General features: G+C 38.8%; 1 protein-coding gene across 1 annotated transcript in view; it reads left to right on the top strand.

Annotated features, from left to right (window-relative positions):
* Positions 1–25,392, top strand: part of LOC124721853 (solute carrier family 25 member 45-like) — a 105,758-nt gene that overhangs the window by 56,003 nt on the left and 24,363 nt on the right. Inside the window, exons 2-3 of the mRNA XM_047247026.1 lie at positions 13,510–13,622; positions 19,989–20,238. Of these exons, the coding sequence (XP_047102982.1) occupies positions 13,510–13,622; positions 19,989–20,238 (363 nt within the window). The remainder of the gene's footprint in view (positions 1–13,509; positions 13,623–19,988; positions 20,239–25,392) is intronic.

Genomic DNA, 25,392 nt, shown 5'->3' with positions numbered 1-25,392 from the left:
GGAATGGGCCTCAACTTTGCAGCCACCCACATTAAGAAGATGTTAGCACTGTATGTGGGAAAGTGCGTCCACCACATCTGTAACTCATCAGACTTCATGGAACATCTCAAAAACCTACGAATCTCTAACAAAGACACCATGGTTAGCTTTGATGTTGAGTCTCTGTTCACTAGGGTACCACTTCAGGACACACTCAATTTAATCAGTGAAAAATTCGGTGGAGCTGTGTTGGACTTTTTCAAGCATATCACATTGACCTATTTCCTATGTGGAGGCCAATTTTATGAACAGACTGAAGGAGTTGTGATGGGTAGTCCCTTATCTCTGGTAGTGGCAAATCTGTTTATGGAGAGATTTGAGGATGTGGCACTTACAACCGCTGCCTACAAGCCAACCGGTTTCTTTAGGTACGTTGATGACACATTTGTCATCTGGTCACATGGCTGGGAAGAACTGCATGAGTTTCTTGACCATCTGAACTCAAGACTCTCCAGCCTTAAGATCAAATTGAACTAGAAAATATTTGTGCAGATAGGAGGATGAAACTGTGATACTTTATTACAAATAGTGCATGCATGCAGTCATATAAACAGGTTAGCATAAGCTGGATTCAAAGAGTAGACTGTATCACTATTTAACAGCGGATATGAAATAGCACACCAAAGAGACCTACTAAGGTCACTGTGTGCACAATTGATTTTGATGATCAGTACGAAATCCCCATAGAGGGATCTCCCACCCCTGCCCACTCACCTGTGGGAGTCATTTCTTTTGATCTTACACTGATACTTCTGGGTCTCCTACAGCTATCGTTCTGTTGCAGGCTGCCAAGTGGAGCATTTTGTGACCATTTCTGCATGGTTCTGAGGTGGTACCCCTACTCCCACAGGTGTTGACTCAGTTACCATGGGGCCCTAAAGACACAGCCGTAACAAGAGTGAGGGGTGTGGTTGGTGTCATCCTGTTGTGAGAGTGGTGTTTCAATGTTGACAATTTCCATGAGAGGAAAATGGTGATGAAACTCTCAGAGGGTGTGTCAGCTTGTAAGAGTTATATTTCAGGCAGATGTCCAATATCCTCTTCTGGGTTCTAAACTAGTTTCAGAAAGTGAGAGGAAACCATGGAAGATTTCCCATTTATAAGTATTCACCTACTGAACCTTTGAAGTCTCTGGCTCAGTCCTTCCATTGACTCAGAGCAAGAGGACCACAATCAGTTCTGGGGACAATGTGCAAGGCTGGTCTTCTCAAACTTCTCTGCCAGTCACTGGAATGACAAATGTATGACTCAGAGTGCAGTCGTCAGGCATAATTTGTTCCAATGTGCACCACACTCTGCAGTTGGTTGCACTGTATCCATAAATGGCTGCTAGAACAGTCTCTTCAACATATTGAATGGCTGCATTTTTAACTTTTGCCATGTATTACACGAGAGTGAACAAATAATTTCAAATTAAGCCTGCTGATCATCTTTTAATCTGTTCAGCTAAAAAGTTGCTAATTCCCTTTAATAATTGAAGCAAATGCACAAAATGAGATTTCTGAAAAGGTGACAGAAAAATCTGCGGTAAAAATTACTAGTTTCCTAAAACATTTTGAGGTTAATTACAGTTGTTAGCAAACTCAAAAACAGAATTGATTTACTATTAATTTACTATGAATGTTGATAGTATGTATGGCTACTCTTCTTTAAGGGAAAACTAGATCTCATGCAATATGTTGGTTAGCATATCTGTTACAGTAACCAAATCACAATTGCCTATTTATTACAAATTAGATTATGCAAAAGACAATGGTAGCTTCTGGAAGTTCTCAAATATGCATATTTATCTTCATTGAAATACTTTGAAATTCAAGGGTGATGTATTCTTTGGCAGTAACTGTGTACCACAAATGCTGATTTGCTATGAAATAACTTACATATCCAAAACCCTTGTACCGGTAAACTTACAAAAATATAGTTTTTTAAGCATCTGAAAATTCTCAGAAGCAACCATTTCTCATATAATTATACAATGAAATTAGGGAATGATTGTTTTGAATGAGGATAGGCCTCTGTTAGATAGTTTCCGCTTCATCTGTCCTATCATCTCCTCAAAACTCATGTCTCCTCACCTTTATTGTGCACTGCTCTCTGCCAATACACTCGTCTTCTCTGCTCCTCTCTCCTTTTCACTATTTTTTATACTCCCCCCCCCCCCCCCCCCCCACACACACACACATACTCCCACCTCTAGTCCCTCCACACTCTGCCAGGCAGCGCTGTTTCCTCTTCCCCCCTCCCCCATACTCTGCTATCCCTCCCCCTCCTCAATCCACTATGTTCTGTTGCTACCGTTCGATGCTTTTCAGTTTCTGTCTGGCCTGAGCTGACAGAGATAGCAGTCGTGTGTGTGAGTTGTGCTTGCTTGTGTGAATGTGTGTGTGTGTTTCTTTTCTGATAAGGCTTTGGCCAAAAGCTCAATTTCTAACAGTCTTTTCATTGTTCCTGTATGCACCTCAGCGTGTCATTTCTACAGTAAGTAGCTACATATCCTTTCTATAATAGTTGACAAGATTGTTTTTCCTACACACCTGCATTAACTTACATTTTTTCTACATTCAGAGCAAGCTGCCATTCCTCACACCATCTACAAATTCTGTCTGTCATCTTGTATCCTCCTACAGTCACTAAACCACAAAGCTTCCTGCACTTCTCAGCATCAACAGCAAACAGCCACAGATTGCTGCTCACCCCTTCTGTCACGGTAATCCAGGATAGACGATGGGCTACCTTCCACAGGTCAAATAGAATCATCTGCAGGTAATGGCTGTGAATAGGTCTGTTGTGATGGTTGACATTATGTTGCATAATAGTCATTGAACACTTGTCTTTTTCCTCTGCAGCAACAGTGTGCAATGTGTCTAGGGTGTACACAATGGGAACATATTAGGATGTTGTCCTCTGTCCTCAAGATGTCTGTTTTTCTGTGGGGTGTTGTATTTGGTAAAGGAGTTGGTTGTACTTGTGTTGGTTAGATATTGAGTTAGTGTTTGATGGCTGTGGCATAATTCCAACATGGCAGAGTCCATTCTTCATTGGCACTTTTGTTTGGTGGTCGAGATTGATGCTGAAGACTGACACACCTCGTCTTAAAGGTTCATAACAACTATTTCTCGCATTCTTGGTCTGATATTTTTCACTGCCATAAACTGCTGTATTTCTTCCCTTACTACCTGACATGTAAGAGTGGTGAGGTCATAGCAGTATTCCACAACTGCTATAGGGACCCGTTTGGGAAGCTTTTTTTCCCCAAATGTCTTGGCCCCACTTGATTAATTCCTCTGTTGTCATGACATCCTTTACCAGAAAACCTTGGTACATCCCTTACTTGGATTCACAATGTGGCATAGGGCCAAACCATTGAGTCTGCAAATTACCGTTGGGCTGTGCCATTTTATGGACCTTAAGAATGATGCACTGCTTGTACTGCAGTTTCAGTTCATGTAGGCAGTGTGTTTTAAGTTGCCTAATTGAAGCCAATATAATGTACATGTTTTGAAGTACCTGGTGTCTCCATCAAACAATCCCACATTATAAACAAAATCAAGTCCAAATTTGAAACAGGGTCATCAGTGACGTACAGCACTTAGCACTGAAAGCACATTTATTATGGACACCAACATACAGACAGAATGGAACTGCCTCCTTGACAGAGTGTGCTGCTATTGATACAAACATCAAATATTCTAAAATATGGAAACAGTTAATATTGTCTTTAATCTTAACAAAGATTTAGATAATATTTCTTTATTAGGTAAATTTTAATATTGATCTTTTTGTTGTCTCAGTTTGGTTATTTATTTAATTATTTTTACCTGACAAGATTGCACCTTACAACACACTCTTACACTGAACCAGGGTTTTACATGTGTAGTACTTTTTACATCCCTGCTTCTTAAAGAATGATAATTACTTTTATACAATAAATAGTAATAAAATGGTGCTAATATAATTAAACAAGTTTTGAATGTATCTGAAGTCAATGATTCACCCCAATTATTGAATATGAAAGATATTATAGCAATGTTTGTTGATTTCAAAAAGGACTTTGATTCTGTTGACAGTAAAACTAGATAAAATATTCTGAGAAGTTGGTATAAAGCCTAAATTAGCAAATGTAGTTCATGAAAAACATTTATAGACAGTATAGAAAGTGAAATTTTGTGGGAAAATTCTCAGCTCTTTGAAATAACCACAGGTGTATGGCAATCTGATGGAGAGTCCCAAATTCTTTTTAATTGCATTCTAGAAAAAGAGTGAGAATTTGGAATGAAAATCTAAATGAACATGTGAGCTCACCAACAAGGTTGAGAAGGGAAAACAAAAATGTTGGAATAAACTGTCTCGATTTGCAGATGACTTTGCTGTACTTTCTGAAAATGTGACATCTGCTGTCTTTCATAATAAATATCCTGTAGGACTGACTTAAGAATTTCTGCATAAAAGATAAATAAATGAAGTTCAACAAGCATTAAAAATACACTGAAATTCATAAAAATTGATATTGGCAAAGATAGAGAAGGTAAAAAAAGTAAAATATTTTGGGGGAGATAATCCAAGAAAATGGTATGGAAAAAGATGCTATTGAGAAAAGAATACATAAAATGGGAAGAGCATACGGTATAATTATTAAAGAACGTCACAATAAAAAAATGCTTGTCTAAAAATGCAAAAACAAGGCAGTACAATACAGTAGTAAAGCCAGAATGTCTCTATGGAAGGAAGTATATAGCATTAAACTACATTTAAATAAATTAGAAAGACTAGAATAGTGAATCATTTGGAAAAATATTTGGCCCACAAAAAACTGTGGAAGGTTGGAAATTATGAAGTAACAATGAAATTTATTAAAACATTCAGAACATACCTGAAATAATGAGACAAAGAAGATTGGTATTTTTTGGACATTTATATTGAATGGAAGACAGTAGATTAACCAAAAAGATATTCAATATTTGTGAGATAAAAGGTCAACAATAAGTTGGATCCATATAAAAGCTGAAGATACAACTGACAGAAAAGTGTTTACGAGAAAAATATTGATATAGAAGGTTTCTAAGGTGGAGAGAGGAAAAGAACTGGTCTGAGGTGAATAGAGAACAGGACGAAAGATCATAGTGAACAGATGAAAGATTACTGGAAGAAAAGAAAAGAACAATAAAAAAGGAATTGGATTCTGAGAAGATAAGTGAAAAAGTGCGCGAGTATGGCTGCAAAATCTGTTTGGTGTTGAACACACAGCTGATCAACGAAAAGAATTGTGTGTACAATACTATAGACCTGTACCTCTTGTTCACTGCTTGACATGTAAGTCTAGAGCTAGTTCAGGTGCTGGGTCTTTAAAAGACATACATATAAGACTGAGAATTTTACTAGCTTTTAGATGATACCTTTCCCAGAGATACAGAGAAAGACAGTGCACTTCTGTTCATTCTCTCTCTCTCTCTCTCTCTCTCTCTCTCTCTCTCTCTCTCTCTCTCTCTCTCTCTGTATATGATGACATGAAGTGTGGATTGGGATGGGGAGATGGAACAGAGGCAGAGGAGACTATGAGGAAGACAGTATGGATGCATGATGAATGAAGTTGGGAACCTGGAGCAGGGAGGAAGTGGGTGTGGGCAGGGCGTTGAGGCCAGGAGGATTACAGTTTGCAGTATGTGTTGCAAGGAAAATTTCCATCTACTTAATTCAGAAAGACTGGTGGTGCAGAATCCAGATCATGTGGGTTGTGAAGTGCCCATTGAAATTGATCATGTTGTGTTTTGCAATATATGTGGTACTGCATGATCAACTCTGCTCCTGGCCACAGTTTGGTGGTCGCCATTCATTAATACGGACAGCTGATCGGTTGTCATGTCCACATAAAATGTTGTGCAGATATTACAGCAGAACTGGTATATGACAAGAAGCTAGCCAAGTTCTCAGTATAGTTCATGTTCTTTTTGAAGACTGAGCATATCTACAGTTCAGAGCACAGTTGAGAGAACTTGACAACCTCTGTCCAATGTTTCCCTGATGGTGGCTGCATCTTTGTAGGTGTTGTGGGCCTGGTTGATGTATACTGAAGAGCCAAAGAAACTGGTACACATGTCTAGTATTGTGTAGGGCCTCCATGAGCACACAGAAGTGCCACAACATGACATGGCATGGACCCGACTAATGTCTGAAGCAGTGCTGGAGGGAATTGACACCATGAATCATGCAGGGCTTTTCAGAAATCCGTAGAAGTACAAGAAGGAGGAGATCTCTTCTGAACAGCGCGTTGCAAGGCATCCCAGATGTGCTCAATAATGTTCACATCTGGGGAGTTTGGAGGCCAGTGGAAGCACTTAAACTCAGAAGAGTGCTCCTGGAGACACTCTGTAGCGATTCGGCATTTGTGAGATGTCGCATTGTCCTGATGGAATTGCCCAGGTCAGTAGGAATGCACAAGGGACATGAATGGATGCAGGTGATCAGACATAATGCTGACGCACATGTCACCTGTCAGAGTCATATCAAGACATATCAGGGATCCCATATGACTCCAACTGCACAAGCCCCAAATCATTACAGAGCCTCCACCAGTTTGAACAGTCATCTACTGACATGCAGGGTTCATGGATTCATGGGGTTGTCTCCATACCCATTCACGTCCATCCACTTGATACAATTTGAAATGAGACTAATCCAACCAGACAACATATTTCCAATCATCAACAGTCCAGTGTCTGTATTGACAGGCCCGGGTGATGTGTACAGCTATGTGTCATATAGTCATCAAGGGTACACAAGTGGGCCTTTGGCTCTGAAAGCCCATGTTGATGATGTTTTATTAAATGGTTAACACGCTGACGCTTGTTGATGGCTCAGCATTGAAATCTGCAGCAATTTGCGGAAGAGTTGCACTTCTGTTCAATTGAATGATTCTCTTCAGTCATTGTTGGTCCCATTCTTGCAGGATCTTTTCCATCCTGCAGCAATGCTGGAGATTTGACGTTTTACCAGATTCCTGATATTCATGGTACAATTATGAAATGGTTGTATGGGAAAATCCGCGCTTCATCACTACCTCAGATATGCTGGGTCCCATTGCTCATGCGCCGACTATAACACCATGTTCAAACTCACTTAAATCTTGACGGCCTACCATTGAAGTGGCAGTAACCAATCTAACAACTGCACCAGATACATGTTGTCCAACATAGGCATTGCCGACTGCAGCGCCATATTCTGCCTGTTTACATATCTCTGTATTTGAATACGCATGCCTATATCAGTCTCTTGGTGGTTCTGTGTATATTTACAATATATTACTTGAAATTTTATACTTCCATGTTTCCTCTTTCTCTTCCAATGATTTTCTTCCCCCATCCTCTTTCTACACTGACTGACACAATAAAAAACAGAATACTGAAATTTCTTGAAACAATTTTATTGTAAATTTTTATTTGAAATTCATGTCACTTTTATGACTCTAAAGTAGTACTTTGTGTTAGAATATTATGACGTGGATTTATCTACAAATCTATCAGAAAAGGGATTATAAACAAATTAAGCCAGAGACATGGAAGTGACATGAATGGAATCACACTTCAGGCAAATTATGAGGAAGCTCTTAAAGGTAATGCATTTTCAAATGCATTACTGTCTGCTCTTGCACCAATCATGGCATCCAGTCTTTCAAGATTGCCCCTGGTTAATGCTGCAATGTCCTTTTGAGGAATCACCTCCCATTCTTTCAAGGGGGTTCCCATAGGTCTTGTAGGGTCTCTGAGTAGTGCTGATGGGCCCTTCTCTCCAGCTGGTCCTGTATGTGCTCAGTAAGATTAAATCAGAGCTTCAAATAGACCAAGTCCTAATGTGAATCTCTGGTTCATCCACGAACTCTTGCACATTTGCACTGTCATGCATTAGTGTAAAACCATCATCAGTAAATAGTGCTGGGTGCAACATGCTCCAAAAGGATTTTCTTGGCATACTGATGTGCTGTAAGGCTCCCATGCTCTGTGAGGACCAAATCTGTTTCTGCAGTCATACTGATTCCTCACACTCCATTAGGGAACCATCCAGAAGGCATCATGAATGAGAATGGGTTTTCTTCTTACCCACTCTCTACCATCAGGTTGCCACAGGCCATATCGGGACTCAATGGCGAACAACATTTGTGCACTCATTGTTGTACTCTTCAGCATCAATATTCCCTTGCAAAAGGTAGGCAAGCAGTGCGATGCTCTCTGGTGAGTTCTGGGCTCATAGCAAATCTTCAGGATTGAAAATTGGTTTCTTCCAGTCTTTTTCAGATAGTTCTCTCATTAACATTGGCCCCTCAAACTTGGATTTGATTTCATGCTTCAGTGACGAGACGGTGGCAGAGAACTTGAAGTTGTAAGAAGTGGTCATCTTCTTGCAGACGCTGCTCTTCTTGGGCCTGCTACAAGTTTCCTTGCTTAGCCTCCAGTTTCCCTGTACCTTCTTATGATTCTGGCATATGTCAAAAGTGTAGTTCCAATACCACTGCAAAGTAGTGCACGCTATCACCATCTTCCACCAATGCAATAGCTTTTGCAACATCTTCAGGGCTTAGCAACATGTTTACTCCATGCATTGTTGTTTCCTCACAATACCATATCAGTAACATTCCTCATCTAAAAGTATAGGATAAAGTGCTACACTTTGATATAACAGATAATTACGCATAATTTTTTACATGTTTTGTTCTTCATGCTGATCAGTGTAGTGTATATTTCCATTATCTTCTCCTTGAATTTTCTCACTGTGTTTTTCTGATATGGTTTTATTTAGTTGTTTTAGATTTCCCTATACTTGCTGTAATGAGGATGAATATATTTGCATCTCCTGCCATCTTTCCTTACTTTTCTTTTCAACTGAGTGAAGTGGCACAATGGTAAGATCCTGAACTTGCATTCAGGAAGACAATTCCTCAAATCCCCATCCAGATTTATATTTTCTCAGGTTTTCTCTAAACTGCATATGGCAACTGCCAGAAAGGTTCTTTTTGAAAGGGCATGGCCAAGTTCCTTCTCCAATTTAAATTTTTGTTGTGTCTCTAAAGACCTCATTGTCAACAAGATGTTAGTTAAATCTTAATATTCTTTCCTTCCTCCTTCTTTGCCCATTTGTCCTTATTCCTTCTGTTGAGCTGTGTGGTCTTTTTGGCACAATTGGATTTTAAGCTCTAAAGTCCTTTAAACATGTCTTTTGTTCTACTTTCACAATTCCATTTACACACTGTAATTTTCTGCTCTTGTACGTAGAATAAAATTTCATCTTTTCTTAACTGATAATTTTTCCTGCCACCACTTCCACTGACACTATCACTACTTCTTCCATGTTCATTACTCACCATTACCCTAGAGGAGTAAATTCTCTGTCTCATAAAATTTGATACACAAAAAATTGTAAAATTTTACCATATAGACTTAAATCTAAATGGAATGTCATAAAATGAGGGACAGGAAAACAGCCCTTAATGGAATACATCACTGTTGATTTAAATAAAACAGCTGCAGATGGTGTCATACGTAGCAGGTCTGTTTAATAATCATTTCTTAAATGTAGTAGAAAATATAAGAACAAACTGTTCAAGAGGAAAAACCAAAACAGTGTGTCAAAACAGCAACATACATGAAATTCGATGTTATGGATGCCTCCTCCACTTTTCCTTCTGAAAAATCACTTCTCAATCTTATGGTGTTTCCAATAGAGTGCTAAGTATTTGTTCCCATATAATGAGCCATGGTGTTTCTGAAATATATAATGCATCACTAACTCAGGGCATTTGTCCAGAGTTTGGCATCTGTTATTGTTAAACCCCTTTGTAAGAAAGGTAACAGAAGAGATATCAGCAACTACAACCTCATCTCACTACTGACATCATTTTCCAAAATTTCTGAGCAGGTGATGCATTCTAGAATAGTACCCCACTGAGTATCAAAAGGGAATCACGGTTTGCATTTCAGAAGAGTTGCTTAACTGAAAATGCCATTTAAATGTTCACTACCCAGAATATACAAGTACTAAATAACAAAACAGCAGCAGTTGGTATTTTCTGTGACTTACCTAAGGCATAAGAAACAGAGCAGGCTAGGAAAAAGTGGCTAAAAGAGCAATGTGATGAAATTGAAGAACTGGACAGGAAGGGAAGATACAACTTACTTTACAACAGAGTAAAGACTATGACATGGGAACAAAACAGAGCAGGAAGTGCTACTATGGAAATTTTGAGTAAAGACGAAGAGGTAGTGTACAAAGATCGTGACGGTGTCCTCCAGAGATGGGAAGAATATATAAAAGAGCTATATGACACAAATAGCAAACCAGAAACTCTGGAACTTGAATCACACAACAGTGTAAGTGATGAAGAGAAAGGACCGACCATCATAATGGAAGAAGTAAAGTCTGCCATTGCTGCAATGAAAAATGGCAAAGCAGTAGGTACAGATACAATACCGGGAGAAATACTAAAATGCTTGAACCACAATGGAATAAGAGAAATATTGAGGTTATGTAATAAAATATATGACAGTGGTGAATGGCCTGAGGACTTTTTGACAACAGCAATGATTCCATTACCGAAAAAACAAGGAACCAAGAAATGCAGCGAGCACAGGACAATCAGCCTCATTTCACATGCAGCCAAAGTGATGTTAAAAATAATTAATAAAAGACTTGAAAAAGTAATAGAAGAGAATCTTGGCAAGGAGCAGTTTGGCTTTAGACAGAATACGGGCACCAGGGATGCAATAGGGCTCCTACGAATCTTGGGAGAAAGGTTTATTGAAAAAGGAAGAGACCTATATATGTGCTTCATCGATTTATCGATTTAGAAAAGGCATTTGACAATGTGGTTTGGGACAAGCTGGCGACTATTATGAGGGAAAAGAGAGTGGACTGGAAAACCAGAAGACTTATAAACTCATTATACCTTAATCAAAAAGTTTCAGTTAAAGTGAGAGGAGAAAGTACAAACTGGATCAGACTAGGGAAAGGAGTAAGACAAGGATGCTGTTTATCACCTACTCGTTTCAACCTGTACTTGGAAAATATGATTGACCAATGCTCATTAGATGACAAAGGAGTAGAAATTGGAGGAAGAAGAGTAGGGTGCTTGAGATTTGCTGATGACATGGTCCTTCTAGCCACAGGGGAAAAAGAATTACAGGATTTGGTGGACACCATTGCAACTAACTGAAAAAAATATGGAATGAAAATTAACACAAATAAAACAAAAGTATTGGCAATAGGAGGAAATAAGGAAATAAAAATTGTGCTGAATGGAGAAACACTAGAACAGGTGCAAAATTTTAAGTATCTTGGAAGCAGGATAGACACCGACTGGAAGTGCACCACAGAAATTAAAACAAGGATAGCAATGGCAAAAGAGGCATTTTATAAGAAAAGGAGAATCTCCTGCAGCGGTCTGGACAGAGAACTCAGAACGAGACTCATAAAATGTCTTGTATGGAGTGTTTTTCTATATTGCGCTGAAACATGGACTATGAGGAAAAAAGACAGAGAAAGGCTGGAGGCTTTTGAGATCTGGACATGACGGAAGATGGAAAGAATAAGTTGGATGGACAGAGTAAAAAATGAAGAGGTACTGAGAAGAGTGGGAGAGAAAAGACAGTTACTAGATGTAATAAAGAGAAGAAAAAGAAATTGGATTGGGCATATATTAAGAAAGAATGACAGACTGATAAAAACAGTTTTAGAAGGTTATGTAGAAGGGAAAAGGAAGCATGGAAGGAAGAGTTTCCAGATACTGGATGACATGATGGATGGTACAACATACAGCAGCCTTAAGAAGGAAGCAATGGATCGCAGAAAATGGAGAGGCAAAGGACCTGCTAATATAGCAGATAACTGATGATGATGACCTAAGGCATTTGACTGTTTGAATCATAATAGCCTCCTGAGCTAATTGAGGTTTTATGGAGTTGGTGGTATAGGAAAACAGTGGATAATGTCATCAAACCTAACAAAAAGAATGTGGAAAGTTATACATAATAATTCGACCTATGTGGGTGGGCTTCTGACTGAAGAAAAATCACTTATGGGGTTCCCCAAGGATTGAAACTAGGTTCACTATAGTATCACATAAAAAAAAAAAACTGCACTGCATAGGTATTACCCAAATGAGTTAGAAATTGATAGATGTGATGTACATGTACATGTACAAGCAAACAAGTGATTACAATTTCAGAAGAACTGGATGATTTATTCAAGAGAAGGAGCTTCACAGATTGAGGAAGTCAATAACACATTGTTCCATCTCTAGCTCTTATGCAAGCAGTTGGCTTGCCGTTAATTGATACAGATATTGAATGTCCTCCTAAGGGATATTATGCCAAATTGGCACATTAGAACATCAAAATCCTGAGTTCATTAGAGGGCACTGCCCATAATGCTCCAAACATTCTCAACTGGAGAAAAATCCGGTGACCTTGCTGCCCAAGGTAGGGTTTGCCAAGCAGGTACACAAGCACTGTGTGCAGCTGGGCATTATTTTGCTGAAATGTAAGCCCAGGATGGCTTGCCATGCGACATAGAATATCATCAAGGTATCGCTGCACTGAAAGGATGCCTCAGATGACACTAAAAGGGGCCCTGCTAAGGAAAGAAATGCCACCCCAGACCATCACTCCTGTTTGTTGGGTCATATGGCAAGCAACAGTCATTTTGGTATCCCACCACTGTCTGGGGCATCAACAGACATGTCTTTGGCGTGGAATCTCATTGACTGGAGTAGAATTAACTTTGGTGATGGATCCCGCTTCAAATTGAGCCCCAATGACCAGCAAAGAAGTGTCTAGGGATGCAATGGACAGTGATGTGAACCAGCTTGATTGTATCTGTTAACTGATAATGCATTTTGTAATGCAATGGCAGGGAAATTATTTTTCCAATTAACTGATTGTGAAGGTGTAACTTTCCCATCTACATGGAAAATATTTGTCTTTTTTTTTTTTTTTTTTGTACATGGTTGGAGGGAGCTTACAGCTTCATGTCAGGCTAGCCGTTTTTAATGTGATATTTTTTATTAGAGACTATTTATCATGTCTAACATGAAAGTTATTTTTAGAAAAATGTAATATTATTATACTGATGCTGTTTCTGCTGTTATGATTAGCAAGAAACATGGCATCTACACTTCAGTTTTAACTTGAAAGTAATGTGTTTTTGATCTGAAAGTTGGAGAATTAAGCTAGAATTTGTATGAAACAAAGATAACATATGAAATGTTTGCAAAACTTGACATTCACATCATATAAGTTTCTCACAACTGCAGTTGTTAACATTACAAATTAATGCAACATATAGGACCCAGTTATTGGTACTAACATGTTGCATTAATTTGTAATGTTGACAACAAAAGTTGTTAGAAATATACACATGTCTCTCTACAAATTTCATCAAATTATTTTTTTTTTATTATAAAGAAGCCTGTATTATAATCTGTTACAGGGATATGTGGCATTGTAATTGGGCACCCAGCAGACACAATAAAAGTGCGTCAACAGTTAATGGGTGATACAGGCCTAGTGGATGTTATCAGGCGGACATACAAACATGAAGGGGTAAGCTTGAAGGCCATAAAAATTGTTTGTGTTGGAAGCAACACATTTGTTTGAAAGTACTACTGTGTAATTTCTTATTTTGCTGTATTATAAGCAAATATAGCAAGGAAAGGTCTATGAAGTACATGTTGTAACTTGAATAATGCACTGAAAATGACTGCACACACTTTGATAAGCTCAAAACATTGCTAAATATTATTCAGTAAAGCTACCTCCATTTTTGTTGCCATATTTCTTTGTTAAACTTGCAGAACCTTTGTAATGAAATGTGGTTTGGGTGGAATAAACGTTCCATTTACTTGTTCTCTAGAAACTGCAATTCAGTCAATAGCAAGTCAAAGATGCTTTATTCTAATGAAAATTGATCCAAAATTTAATTATCTCAGACGGTGATCGTGCTCTCAAAATATTTGTATGGTTGAAAAAGTTCTTCTAATACCTGAATGTATAAACAGTGTTAAACTGTCATTTAATATTTCTTTGTAAATAAAATTACTTCATCATTTCATAATCAAGTAAGATGGAAAATTAACTTTCAGCTCTGTACAAGTTTACTGCCTTCTAATTAGACAGACAGTGTCAAAATGTATGTTGTTAGCAGCAGACAACTGCAGATTTACTTCTCTATCATTACATTTTCATTACAATTACAGTTAGATTATTTACATTACAATAGCATCAACTGATGCCCAATGGAACCAGAGTTTTGCAACAGTTGCTGCCAGGATCTTATCACTATTGCTGGTTGTCACTTCAGTTGTAGCAGTGGACAGTTCAGCATCTCTGGCCAGAGCAGCAAAAACTCTGCCATTGGCATATCTGGTTGTCCTTCATTTCAACATGAAACAAAGAAACCAAACATCCATGCAATAAGCAGCTGTAATAGTATAAATTTAAATCAAATACCTTTACATGCATTAAATGTAATTAAGTCATCTTAACACCTGTATTAGCTAAGGAGGTAAGAACAGCAGCATGACAGTTTCCACTATTCTGTTACTCTACATATGGCACTTTATTCAGTAACATTGACCTCATAGAGGCATATTTTTGAGTCTCCTTGGTTCCAGCGCCAGAAGCTTCTCTAGTGTTAAATATGTCATATGGCCTTTACTATCATAATTGGTTACCTTTTGGAATATTTTCAGCCAATGCTATACTCCAGCATTTCATGGATCAATTGCTACAAGGGATTTCAAATTAAACCACATACTTTGGTGTGATCTTGATTACAGGTATGACTCTAGAGGACATCTGGCACAACCTCAAGCTCTAGTTACAAATACATGTACAGGGCTAAAATGGAACTTGTGCCATTGTTCTTTCATGCAACCATCCTTGACCTGTTTGTGGTTCAACCTCTCCTCCAAGGAAATTATGTTCAACACTGCACCTAATGGCCTCTGCAATTTTCTAATAACTTACAGGGCCTCCCCAGGTGAAGGCCACAGCCTGATGTAGCATCTTCATGGTCACCTTCATTGCACTCACTTGGACATGTTGCATTCACCCTAGCAGATGTTGACAATGAGGCCTCTTCCTTCCAGATGGATGCCTCATGTGGGGGCTGATGGGTTCAGGTGCCATCTACCCTGGATCCACAGGATATTCTCAGTATTTCATGTTTCTGTGGTGTATACTGTGTTGTTCACAGATGAACTTCCACAGCACCAACAAAATTGACTTCGTCTCCTCCACCCAGCTCAGCAGCTGCCTCATTTTCTGCCCCCAGCAGACCCTCCAGTTGTGGGGCAACCTGTGTTGTTTCCATCAGCCTCATCCTGCCTGGGCCTTCTGCAGCAGTGCCCAAGGACATTGATCTACTGCTCCGTCCAGTGGGATGTCCCGCCCAGACCATAGACCACCTACATTTTGCTCCATCAGTTGTGTCACTCCTGGGGTGAATGGGATATGGTAATGCTACCTGACATCACTATGGAAACAGTAGTTAGTGCAACATTACTGGTGACCACCATAGTGCCACTATATAGAGAGCACTTGTCTCCAGAAGCTCCCTCTAAAAATCCTGCCCAGGACAGGTCAGAGTCAGTTGTAATGCAATCAGTGAAGTGCACACTAATTGGCATTTTGGTATGGTATACAGTGTTTATATTATGGACTTTGTTATAGGTGAAACTCTGATATTGTGTGAACAGGACATTTATGGGGATGGTTAATTATAATAGCTTACCCTCCTCTGGGAGTATTCTGTAATAGATCTTTCTGTGTCAAATACATCATGGCAAGTTTCTACTAGTTCTGTCGCACACAGAAAAAAATAAAAAAATCAGTGCAAAGTAGTTGAATAAGAAATGCGTACATGCTCACAAAAATGCGCACCCACACAACCATGCGCACACCAGGATGTAGGAAACTCCCCCCCCCCCCCGCCCCCCCCCCGCCCCCCCCCCCCCGCCCCCCCCCCCGCCCTTCACCCCCCCGCCCCCCCCCCCCGCCCCCCCCCCCCCAAAACACGCATACATCAGAGAATACTTGTAATTACATTGTTACATTTTACACTAACTAGCTTAGTGCGGCACAGTGCTTAAAATGTTTGTTCAGTGAAAGGTAGTCCAGTAGTCACCATATAGCACTAACTTAAGAAACTCACCAACAAGAACAATACAGAACTGTAAGAAACATGCCACTATAAATAAATTAGATGAAATTACCTTCACCAGAAGGAAGAACAAAGAAAAATATATTTTAAAAAGTCAACTATAAACCAAAACTAGTGAAAAAGTAACTGTCAAGGAAGTTGCAATGTGTAGGAAAGACATTACTATATTTAAGTTCTGAGCAGAATAACTCTGAGCACTATCAAGATTTTATTTCTCATGTAATTACTGTGTGATTGCTTATTTATTATAATGTAATTGGCTAGATAAAAAATATGCTCATAATGCTGTGGCAGGAGAAAACATACCTAAATGTTAAATAAACATAGAAGCTTTCAGAGTCAGTGGCTCCTTCTTATGATAGAAGATATGAAGAGGATGGAACAGGGATTAAGGAAAAAGGACTGGTAAGGTTTAGGAAATGGGGAGAGTTCAGAGACATTGCCAAGAACCCAGGGTCAGAGGAGACTTACTGAATGGGATGAGAAGGAATGACTGATTGTTCAGCACTACACCAGACAATATTTGAAGACCTGAGAACTTAAAGGTGGAAGGTACAGTAATAAGCAAGACAAAGATTACTGGCAAAATAACATGCATGAGTTAATAAGGGTGGAAAGCTAAATGTATTATATGTGGTAGAGGTGGAGGGAGGAGAAAAATAGACAGGTCAGAAAATAAGAGATACTCACTGAAGCACCAAAGAAACTGGTATCGGCATGTGTATTCAAATACAGAGATATGTAAACAGGCAGAATACGGTGCTGAGGTCGGCAACACATATATAAGACAACAAGTGTCTGGCACAGTTGTTAGATCACTTACTGTTGTCACAATGGCTGCTTATCAAGATTTAAGTGAGTTTGAATGTGGTGTTATAGTCAGCAAACAAGTGATGGGACACAGCAACTCTGAGGTAATGATGATGAAATGGGGATTTTCCCATAAAACCATTTAAGTGTACTGTGAAATCAGGAATCCAGTAAAACATCAAATCTCCAATGTCACTGTAGCCTACAAGAATGGGACCAATGATGACTGAAGAGAATCATTCAATGTGACAGAAGTGGAGTCCTTCCACAGACTGCTTCAGATTTCAATCCTGGGCCATCAACAAGTGTCAGCGTGCAAACCATTCAACAAAACACCATCAATATGGGCTTTCAGAGCCAAAGGCCCACTTGTATACCCTTGATGACTGCATGACACAAAGCTTCAGCTCATCAACACCAACATTGGGCTGTTGATAACTGGAAACATGTTGCCTGGTTGGACGAGTCTCATTTCAAATTGTATCAAGCGAATGGACATGTATGGGTGCAGACAATCTTGTGAGTCCATGAGCCCTGCATGTTAGCAGGGGACTGTTCAAGCTGATGGAGGCTCTGTAATGATGTGGCGAGTGTGCAGTTGGAGTGATATGGGACCTCTGATACGTCTAGATGCGATCCTGACAAATGATATATATGTAAGCATCCTGTCTGATCAACTGCATCCATTTATGTCTATTGTGCATTCTGATGGACTTGGGCAATTCCAGCAGGACAATATGACACCTCACATGTGCTGAATTGCTATGGAGTGGCTCCAGGAATACTCTTCCAAGTTTAAATACTTCCGCTGGCCACCAAACTCCTCAGAAATGAACATTATTGAGCATATCTGCGATGCCTTGCAATGTGCTGTTCAAAACAGATCTCCACCCTCTCATACTCTTACAGATCTATGGACAGCCCTGCAGGGTTCATGGTATCAATTCCCTCCAGCACTACTTCACATATTAGTTGACTCCATGCCACATCGTGTTGCGGCACTTCTGCATGATCGCAGGTGCCTTACGTTATCATAGGCAGGTGTACCAGTTCCTTTGCCTCTTCAGTGTACAAAACTAAAAGGGAGTGAAGAAAGGAATAGTTACTGAGAATTAATGCCGAGACCAAAGAAATTAACATAAATTAAGCCCAGGTGAATGATGACAAACAAGGACACATTGTAACACCAGTTCCCTCCTGCATAGTTCTGAGAAACTGCTGTTGGAGAGAAGACTCCAGATAGCATGTGTGGTGAATCAACCACTGAGGTCACAACTATAATGTTGCAGACCATTCTCTGCTACAGGATAATGTGTGCCAACAGTATGCACCCTCTGTCTACACTCATTAATCCTACCCACTAACTTGGTGATAGTCATACCAATGTAAAGGGCTGAATAGCGTTCAGGTAACAGCTGGTACACAACTTGCACTGTTTCACAAGTGGTTCTCCCTTTGATACTATATATTTTGCCAGTTACAGGGCTGGTATAGGTGGTGACTGTAGGGTGCATAGGACAAGTCTTACAATGGGGATGGTCACAGAGGTATGAGCCATAGGATAGGGGAATGGGTGCAGGAGCAGCATACGGACTGACCAGAGAATTGTAACAATTGAGTGGGGGGTGGGGGAGGGGGAGGGGGGAGGGGTTGGGGTTGGGGGGGGATGGGGGGTGGTAGTGCCAGAAAGCTATTCGAGATATGGTGGGCAAAGTTTTCGAGAGAATGGACTTCATTCCAGGACAGAAATTTAGGAAGTCATGACCTTGTTGAAGTAGCTGCTTAATACATTCAAGGCCACAATAAAAATGAGAGGTGTACTCCTCAGCTGTTTTTTGAGAGATCAGCAATATCAGGACTGGATTTGATGACCCAGTAAATCTTCCTTTGAACTAGGCAGGTAGGGTAATTATGCCCAGTGAAAGCCGAAGTGAGATGGGTGGTGTATTGCTGTAAAGAGTCTGCATGAAAAGAAATAAATTTTCCTCAAATCCAAAGTGTGCATGAGAGAGAATGTTGGACATGCAAAGGATGGAAACACTCAAAATTTAAGTACTCCATATCGTTAGTAGGTTTAATGTGAACAGAAGTGTGTAGCTGACCCTTATTGAAAATGAGTCAACATCATGGGATTCAGAATAGGTCTATGTGAAATTTAATTGGGGAAATGTATTTAGAGATTCCAAGAATTTAAACAGGTCAGCCTCACAGTGAGTCCATATGACAAAGATATCATCAATGTATTTAAACCAAACAAGGGGATGAATGACATGAATTTCAGAAAAGTCCTAGTGAACTTGACACATACGGAGGAGCCATCCTGGTTCCCATGGCTGTACCCCTGATCTGTTTTTATGTCTGCTTCTCAAACATAAAATAGTTGATGGTAAGTATGAAGTTGATTAAAGTGAGTGGGAAGGACATCATAGTTTTGGAATCAGTTGGGCATGGGTCAAGGTAATGTTCAGCAGCAGACCGACCATGTACATGGGATACGTTGGTATAGACGGAGGTAACATCAATGGTGATAGTCAAGGTACGTAGTGGGAGTGGGATGGATGTAGATTACAGATCATCTAGGAAATGGCTGGTGTCTTTAATACAGAAGGAAAGTCTTCGTACTATAGGTTACAGGTGTTGATCTACTAAGGTATATATACATTCAGTGGGTGCTTTGAAACCAGCAATCATGGTTAGTTCTTGGAGGGGCCTGATGTTTTAGTGAGGAAATGTAGGGCAGTATGTTTCACAGGGATGAGATCCTGGTGGCAGATGCAGTACATCAACATGTCTGACAGCTGGTATAGACTCTTAAAGGCAGCATTACTCCCATATTGTAAAACAGTGACTGCTATAGAAAGGATTCAAAAACAGAAACAATATATGCCTTTTTCTTTTCTATAATTCCACGATAAACTAAAGTTGTCTATTTTCAGATAAGAGGATTTTACAAAGGAATGGCCTTTCCAATCATATCAGCTGGTCTGTTGAATGCATTGTTTTTTGGATCTTATGGAAACACACTTAAAGTACTCGAACCTCAAGATATTCAAGCTGAGGAGAAAAATAAAAAACAGAATGTTTGGAATTGGAATGTCTTTACTGCAGGCTGTATTGCAGGCCTGTTGCTGAGTGTTGTTAACTGCCCTATTGAAGTACTGAAAATAAAGCTTCAGTCCAAGACAGGTAATTTGTTTGTGAAAAGTCATTGGTTTTAGAATGCATATGATTTTCTCTAGTGTTTAATTTAAATGATTTTAGTTTTTTAAAAGTTTTCTTACTAACCTCCCATGTTCCGTCTTAACCATACAAGAGACTATTTTCTTGATCAACATAAAGCTTTAGACAAACAATGGTATGAGAAAAGAAAACACTCACAGTTTTACTCCACCCAAGATTTTCAGTTAGTATAATGATAAAGATTAGGCAAAAATCCAAATATTAATAACAAATTTATGATGTGTACAAATTTACATTGTGTACATAATTCTATCAGAGTTTAGTACTGTTCATGTGTCTTGAAAATCTCTTCAGCCTCTGTTATGTAGAATAAATAGGATTTTCAGATCCCTACAGCCACATGCAAGCCTGTGAGGTGTCAGTATTCTTGTCCACATGAAGAAATATTTGGTGCTGTGGATTTGAGATCTCAGGCAACGCACCTGGCCATGGGGCATGCCTGGCTAATTTCGTGAATGCAGCACATGGCATGAAATTTTGCCTTTTATATATTTTATTTTGTGCACTGAAAAACTTTAATAGATGTTTGTGTAGCTATAGCTCAGAAATTTGTATAAAATATATAAATTTTTGTATTTCTCCTAAAACATTCTTATTGTCAAACATGACATTTCTGTTATACAATGACTTGAAAATTGATGAATAAATCTCATTTCACATTTATTTATGGGCAATAAAAGTCAAAAATGTTGTTTCAAAAGTTAGTGAAGTTGAAAGTTGTGTTGAATAAAATCAAATAGGATATAGTATGGTTATCAGATGTGCATGTAACTTGAATAGTACATGAGTTACTGGAGGTCAAAGTGATTGATTACTATCGATTACGCCAGGCCATAAGTACTCCACAGTTACACGAAAAAATGGTAGCAGCATGCTTGTAAATATATTTATTTGTCTATGTATTTGTTTATATTCCAATATATACTATTCATGAAGAAATTGGTTAAATATTTACTGTATGTTAGAAAGCACAGAGACATTAGGCTCCTGGCCTAACTTTTGCTTCTTTTCTTTTGAAATATTTTTATTTAATTGTTTATGTATTTAATAATGTGTGTTAGAGCATGTTTATGGTCCAGCTGTAGGAATATTTATTTTATTTCAAGGATTTAAATGCAAATCCAGTATTTTGAATATGTTTCAATATGTTTGTGAGTGTATGTTGGCTTGGAGATATGGAGGGAGCACTCTTGCCAATCACAGCGCTTGTTACTAAGAGAGATGTATGGAGGTTGGGGAGGAGCATCGTTTCTGGAGAGGACACGAGCCAGTTCTGGGCAGGATGACACAGGACATGGACAATATGGCACATGACACAGGAAGTGCTGGACACGACGGCAAGATGGACGCGGAGTTGGTGGAAAGACTTGGACAGTGGAGCAGTTTGCGTGTGGTCACGAAGGATAGAAATATTTCAGAGTGCCGAGCTGTGCTCTTGTGTGATTTCCGTGGCTTCTGCAGTGAAGAAGTAGTGTGCGTTTAGAAGTGAATATCTTGCAAGCTATATTGTTGTTCATAACTAATTACGTGCAGTAGGAATCTATTGTTTCTCTATTATTCAACTCATATTTTATTTAATTTCTGGACCATCAACACCAATAATTGTTTTGCAGAAATATATCACATTCTCAAAAGGACTTCTACTATCATAGTCATCATTTAAAGTCATTAAGATAGTACCTGCAGATTTTATTTAATTGCAATCCTTCATTTATAAATTTATATGTTACATTCGTAATTCGCAATTAAAATAAAGACCAAATAGAATAAAACCCAGAATATACATTTTATTACAGAGAAATGGGGAATCGATGACATTCAGGTGCAGACTTTGTTGCAAACAAGATAATTAATCAGAATTGCGAGTATTCATGGAATTTCAAGCAGAAGAGCAAGACTATTTTTACAAAAAAATTAACAGAAGGTATCCAATATAAGTTATTAAAGTGTATGTGCTCACTTACAATAAGAGGTAGAAGACCTCTACCAGAAGTTATAGAAGATGAAAAATGACAGCAAGTCCCACAATGAGCTGATAACAAGTGTTTTAATGGGAAATAGAACAAAAACTAAAGAAACATCTTCAATGGGATATTTTGGATATGATACTAGAAATGATAAATGTCATATATCAGTCGAATACAGTAACAAGAACAACATTTCCACCTGTAACTCTTTCTTCTAGAAGAAAGTAAATAGAAAGAAGACCTGAAAAGAGCTAAATTGAATAAAACAGCTATATTTTATGAAAATTGTACATGATGTAATGGTCATAAACAACTTCAGACATTAAACTAATGGCAGCCAACTAAATGCAGAATAAATGTGATACAGAGCTGCAAAGACACACTAACCAGGTAGGAAATCATAAATGTAGATTATTAGTGTTCACTTAAGAATAGGGAGAAATATGAGGTAAAATTAATCATGAAGTGGCATACTGGGACCTTAGGAAATGAACATTATACAGACAAAGTCAAAAGAGACAATTATGTTAGGCAAACTGTACAAAGTGTTTCATGTATGATGTAGATAAAAGAATAGAAAATCTTGAAAGGGGAAAGGCAACTCTTAAGCAAAAAAATAAAAGTTTCAAGCAAACAATAATATGAGGGTAAATAAAAGAGTATGGGCAATTTTTTAAATTCAGCTTTTCATTGGGAAAGGAACACTGCCAGTAATATCAGATTTATACATACTCCCCCTCAACTTGTATGTATTTGGTCCATCTCTTCCTAATTCTGCCATGGAAGAAGCTTTATGGTGTCATGCATATCCACTCTTGCACCACCTCCACAACCTCATCATCTGATGAAAACTTGAATTCGTCTTGGTGCTACTTCCCCAGACCAAAAAGATGAAAATCACTTGCAGCTAGATCAGTACTGGACAGTGTGCCAACAGCTCTAAACCAAACTTTGAATGACCCTGGGTTGTTTTACTATTTGTATGAGGGTGTCCATTATCCTGAAGCAAAATCACACTTTGTGTAAGCCTCCGTCTCCTCTTTGTTGTGATTTTGTGTTTAAGATATCACAGTAGCTGTCATTATTTACTATTTAACCTTTAGGAGTGTAATGAATTAGCAGTGGACCTTTCATATTCCAAAACATTGTCATCAACTTTCCTGCAGAAGCTTGGCTGCTGAACTTCCTTTCTGTAGGCGAATATAGATGTTTCCACATCTACTCTGTGATTCAGCTGTTACTGTGTGACCTGTGTTAGTAATACATACCAGCAGCTTGAGGATATTAATATACTTTCCATTTTGATCTCCAAGACTTTGTCAACAGAGCTGTATTTATTTTCTTATACTGAGAGAAATATTATTTCCTCTGCACTATACAGTATTTCAAAAATAAACATTCTTCATGAATGTAAGATATTAGTTTCTCAAAATATAATACCTTTCTTGTACACCAGCATCTCTTTGGCTCTCATTTCAATACACCTTTGTTGTTACAATGTAATTTCTTGGGTATTCTGTGCTGCTTCAGGGTGGAATAGCGATACACAGAATACTTATTACTATGTCCAATTTGGTGTTTCATATCACTAAATTGCCCTTCCTCTTTCTTATCACAAAATACTCCATTCCCCTCACATGAGACAAATGCTCTTGTTGTCGTATGGTACATCTACATGGCACACTTAATATGATATGTTTGTAATGTTCAGACTTCATCTGCGAGTAATAACACTTTCTGCTACATCTGCTTACACACATTTACACAAAGCATAGACAGTTTAAAAAATGATTCTTTTGATGTTCATTCCTGATTTTACTTCTGGCAAACAGATTAGACTCTGCACACAATATACTTTTCCTGTACTATAGCTTCCTAGTTTTCATCAGAAATATTAGAAAGTTAATGAAAAATTTATAGAGGTGAAAGTAGTGTACTAAAATCATTGACAATTTGCTGCTTGACCATAACGGACATTTATGGTAGTCTGTTATTTTTATTATTAGTGTTTATGACTAGTAGATGTTGAAAACTGGCTCTTTGACAACTTAATAGTTACAGCAGCAAGATTTTTTTCAACTTAAAGGAGCACACTTTCTCATATGAGCTTCAATAATAAAAATAAACCATGCTTAGGCCTACAGGCTATAATTACAAGAAATAATCTTCAAAACCACTGAACTTTCATAAGTGGCATAACAGGTTCTGGCCACTGTATAGGGCCAACCAAAAAACGTTTACAAACTGACAAGGCACTTCGGATATACAACATGGATCAGAAATTGCATAGCAATTGAGGGTCGCAAATGCCATCCAGGGCTACTAAATGCCATTGTTGTTATTTAGTTACATGCTACAAATGGATGTCCACTACAGGAGATGCTCAGAGTTTTGTCCAGATGCATCGACACACGCCTGACATTGGTACTGCATTGAACAGCACACCCTCTCATAAATATCTGGTGTATCTCAAAGATATCCTGATGCCACAACAGTCCTACCAACTAGGTCCTCTGGTGATGTAAGAAGTGTTTCATACACAAGGCCCTTCAGGTATCTTCACAGGAAAAAGTGGACTGGGTACAGATCTGGTGATTGCCATGGCCATGCAAGTGGCCCACAAAGGACGAATCCTTTGGCCAGGAAAGGTTGCCTGGAGATGTGACCTCACTTGTCTGCTGGAATGCATGGGAACTCAGTCATGCTGAAACTGAATGTGTGACAAATAGGCATGGCTTTCAGCATGTTTGTCAAAACCTCTTGCAGAAATATGAGATACATGCAACCATCAAGTTGATCTGGGAGACTGGATGGCGCAGTTAAATGGTCTCCAGTGGTGCCAGCCCACACATTAGCAGTAAATTTAGATTGTGAGGCATTCATACATAAAGCATGTGGGTTTACATCCACCAATGTATGCAGGTTGCGAACGTTCATCACACCTTTGAGTGCAAATGCAACCTCATTGGTGAAGAGGACACTTGCGGTGAAGTTTCAGTCTACAGCAGATGCCTGCAGAAACCACCAAGAAAACCCCATGTGCTTGTTTGTAGTCCCCCAGTAGCAATGCCTGGATGCTTTGGAAATGAAATGGACGCAGCCCCTTCTCATGTATAATATGCCATACAGATGG

The sequence above is a fragment of the Schistocerca piceifrons genome, chromosome 1 (genome assembly GCF_021461385.2).
Source record: "Schistocerca piceifrons isolate TAMUIC-IGC-003096 chromosome 1, iqSchPice1.1, whole genome shotgun sequence".
Taxonomy (NCBI): Eukaryota; Metazoa; Arthropoda; class Insecta; order Orthoptera; family Acrididae; genus Schistocerca; species Schistocerca piceifrons.
The sequence above is the reverse complement of the archived record's forward strand: the minus strand, read 5'-3'. Positions and strand labels throughout refer to the sequence as shown.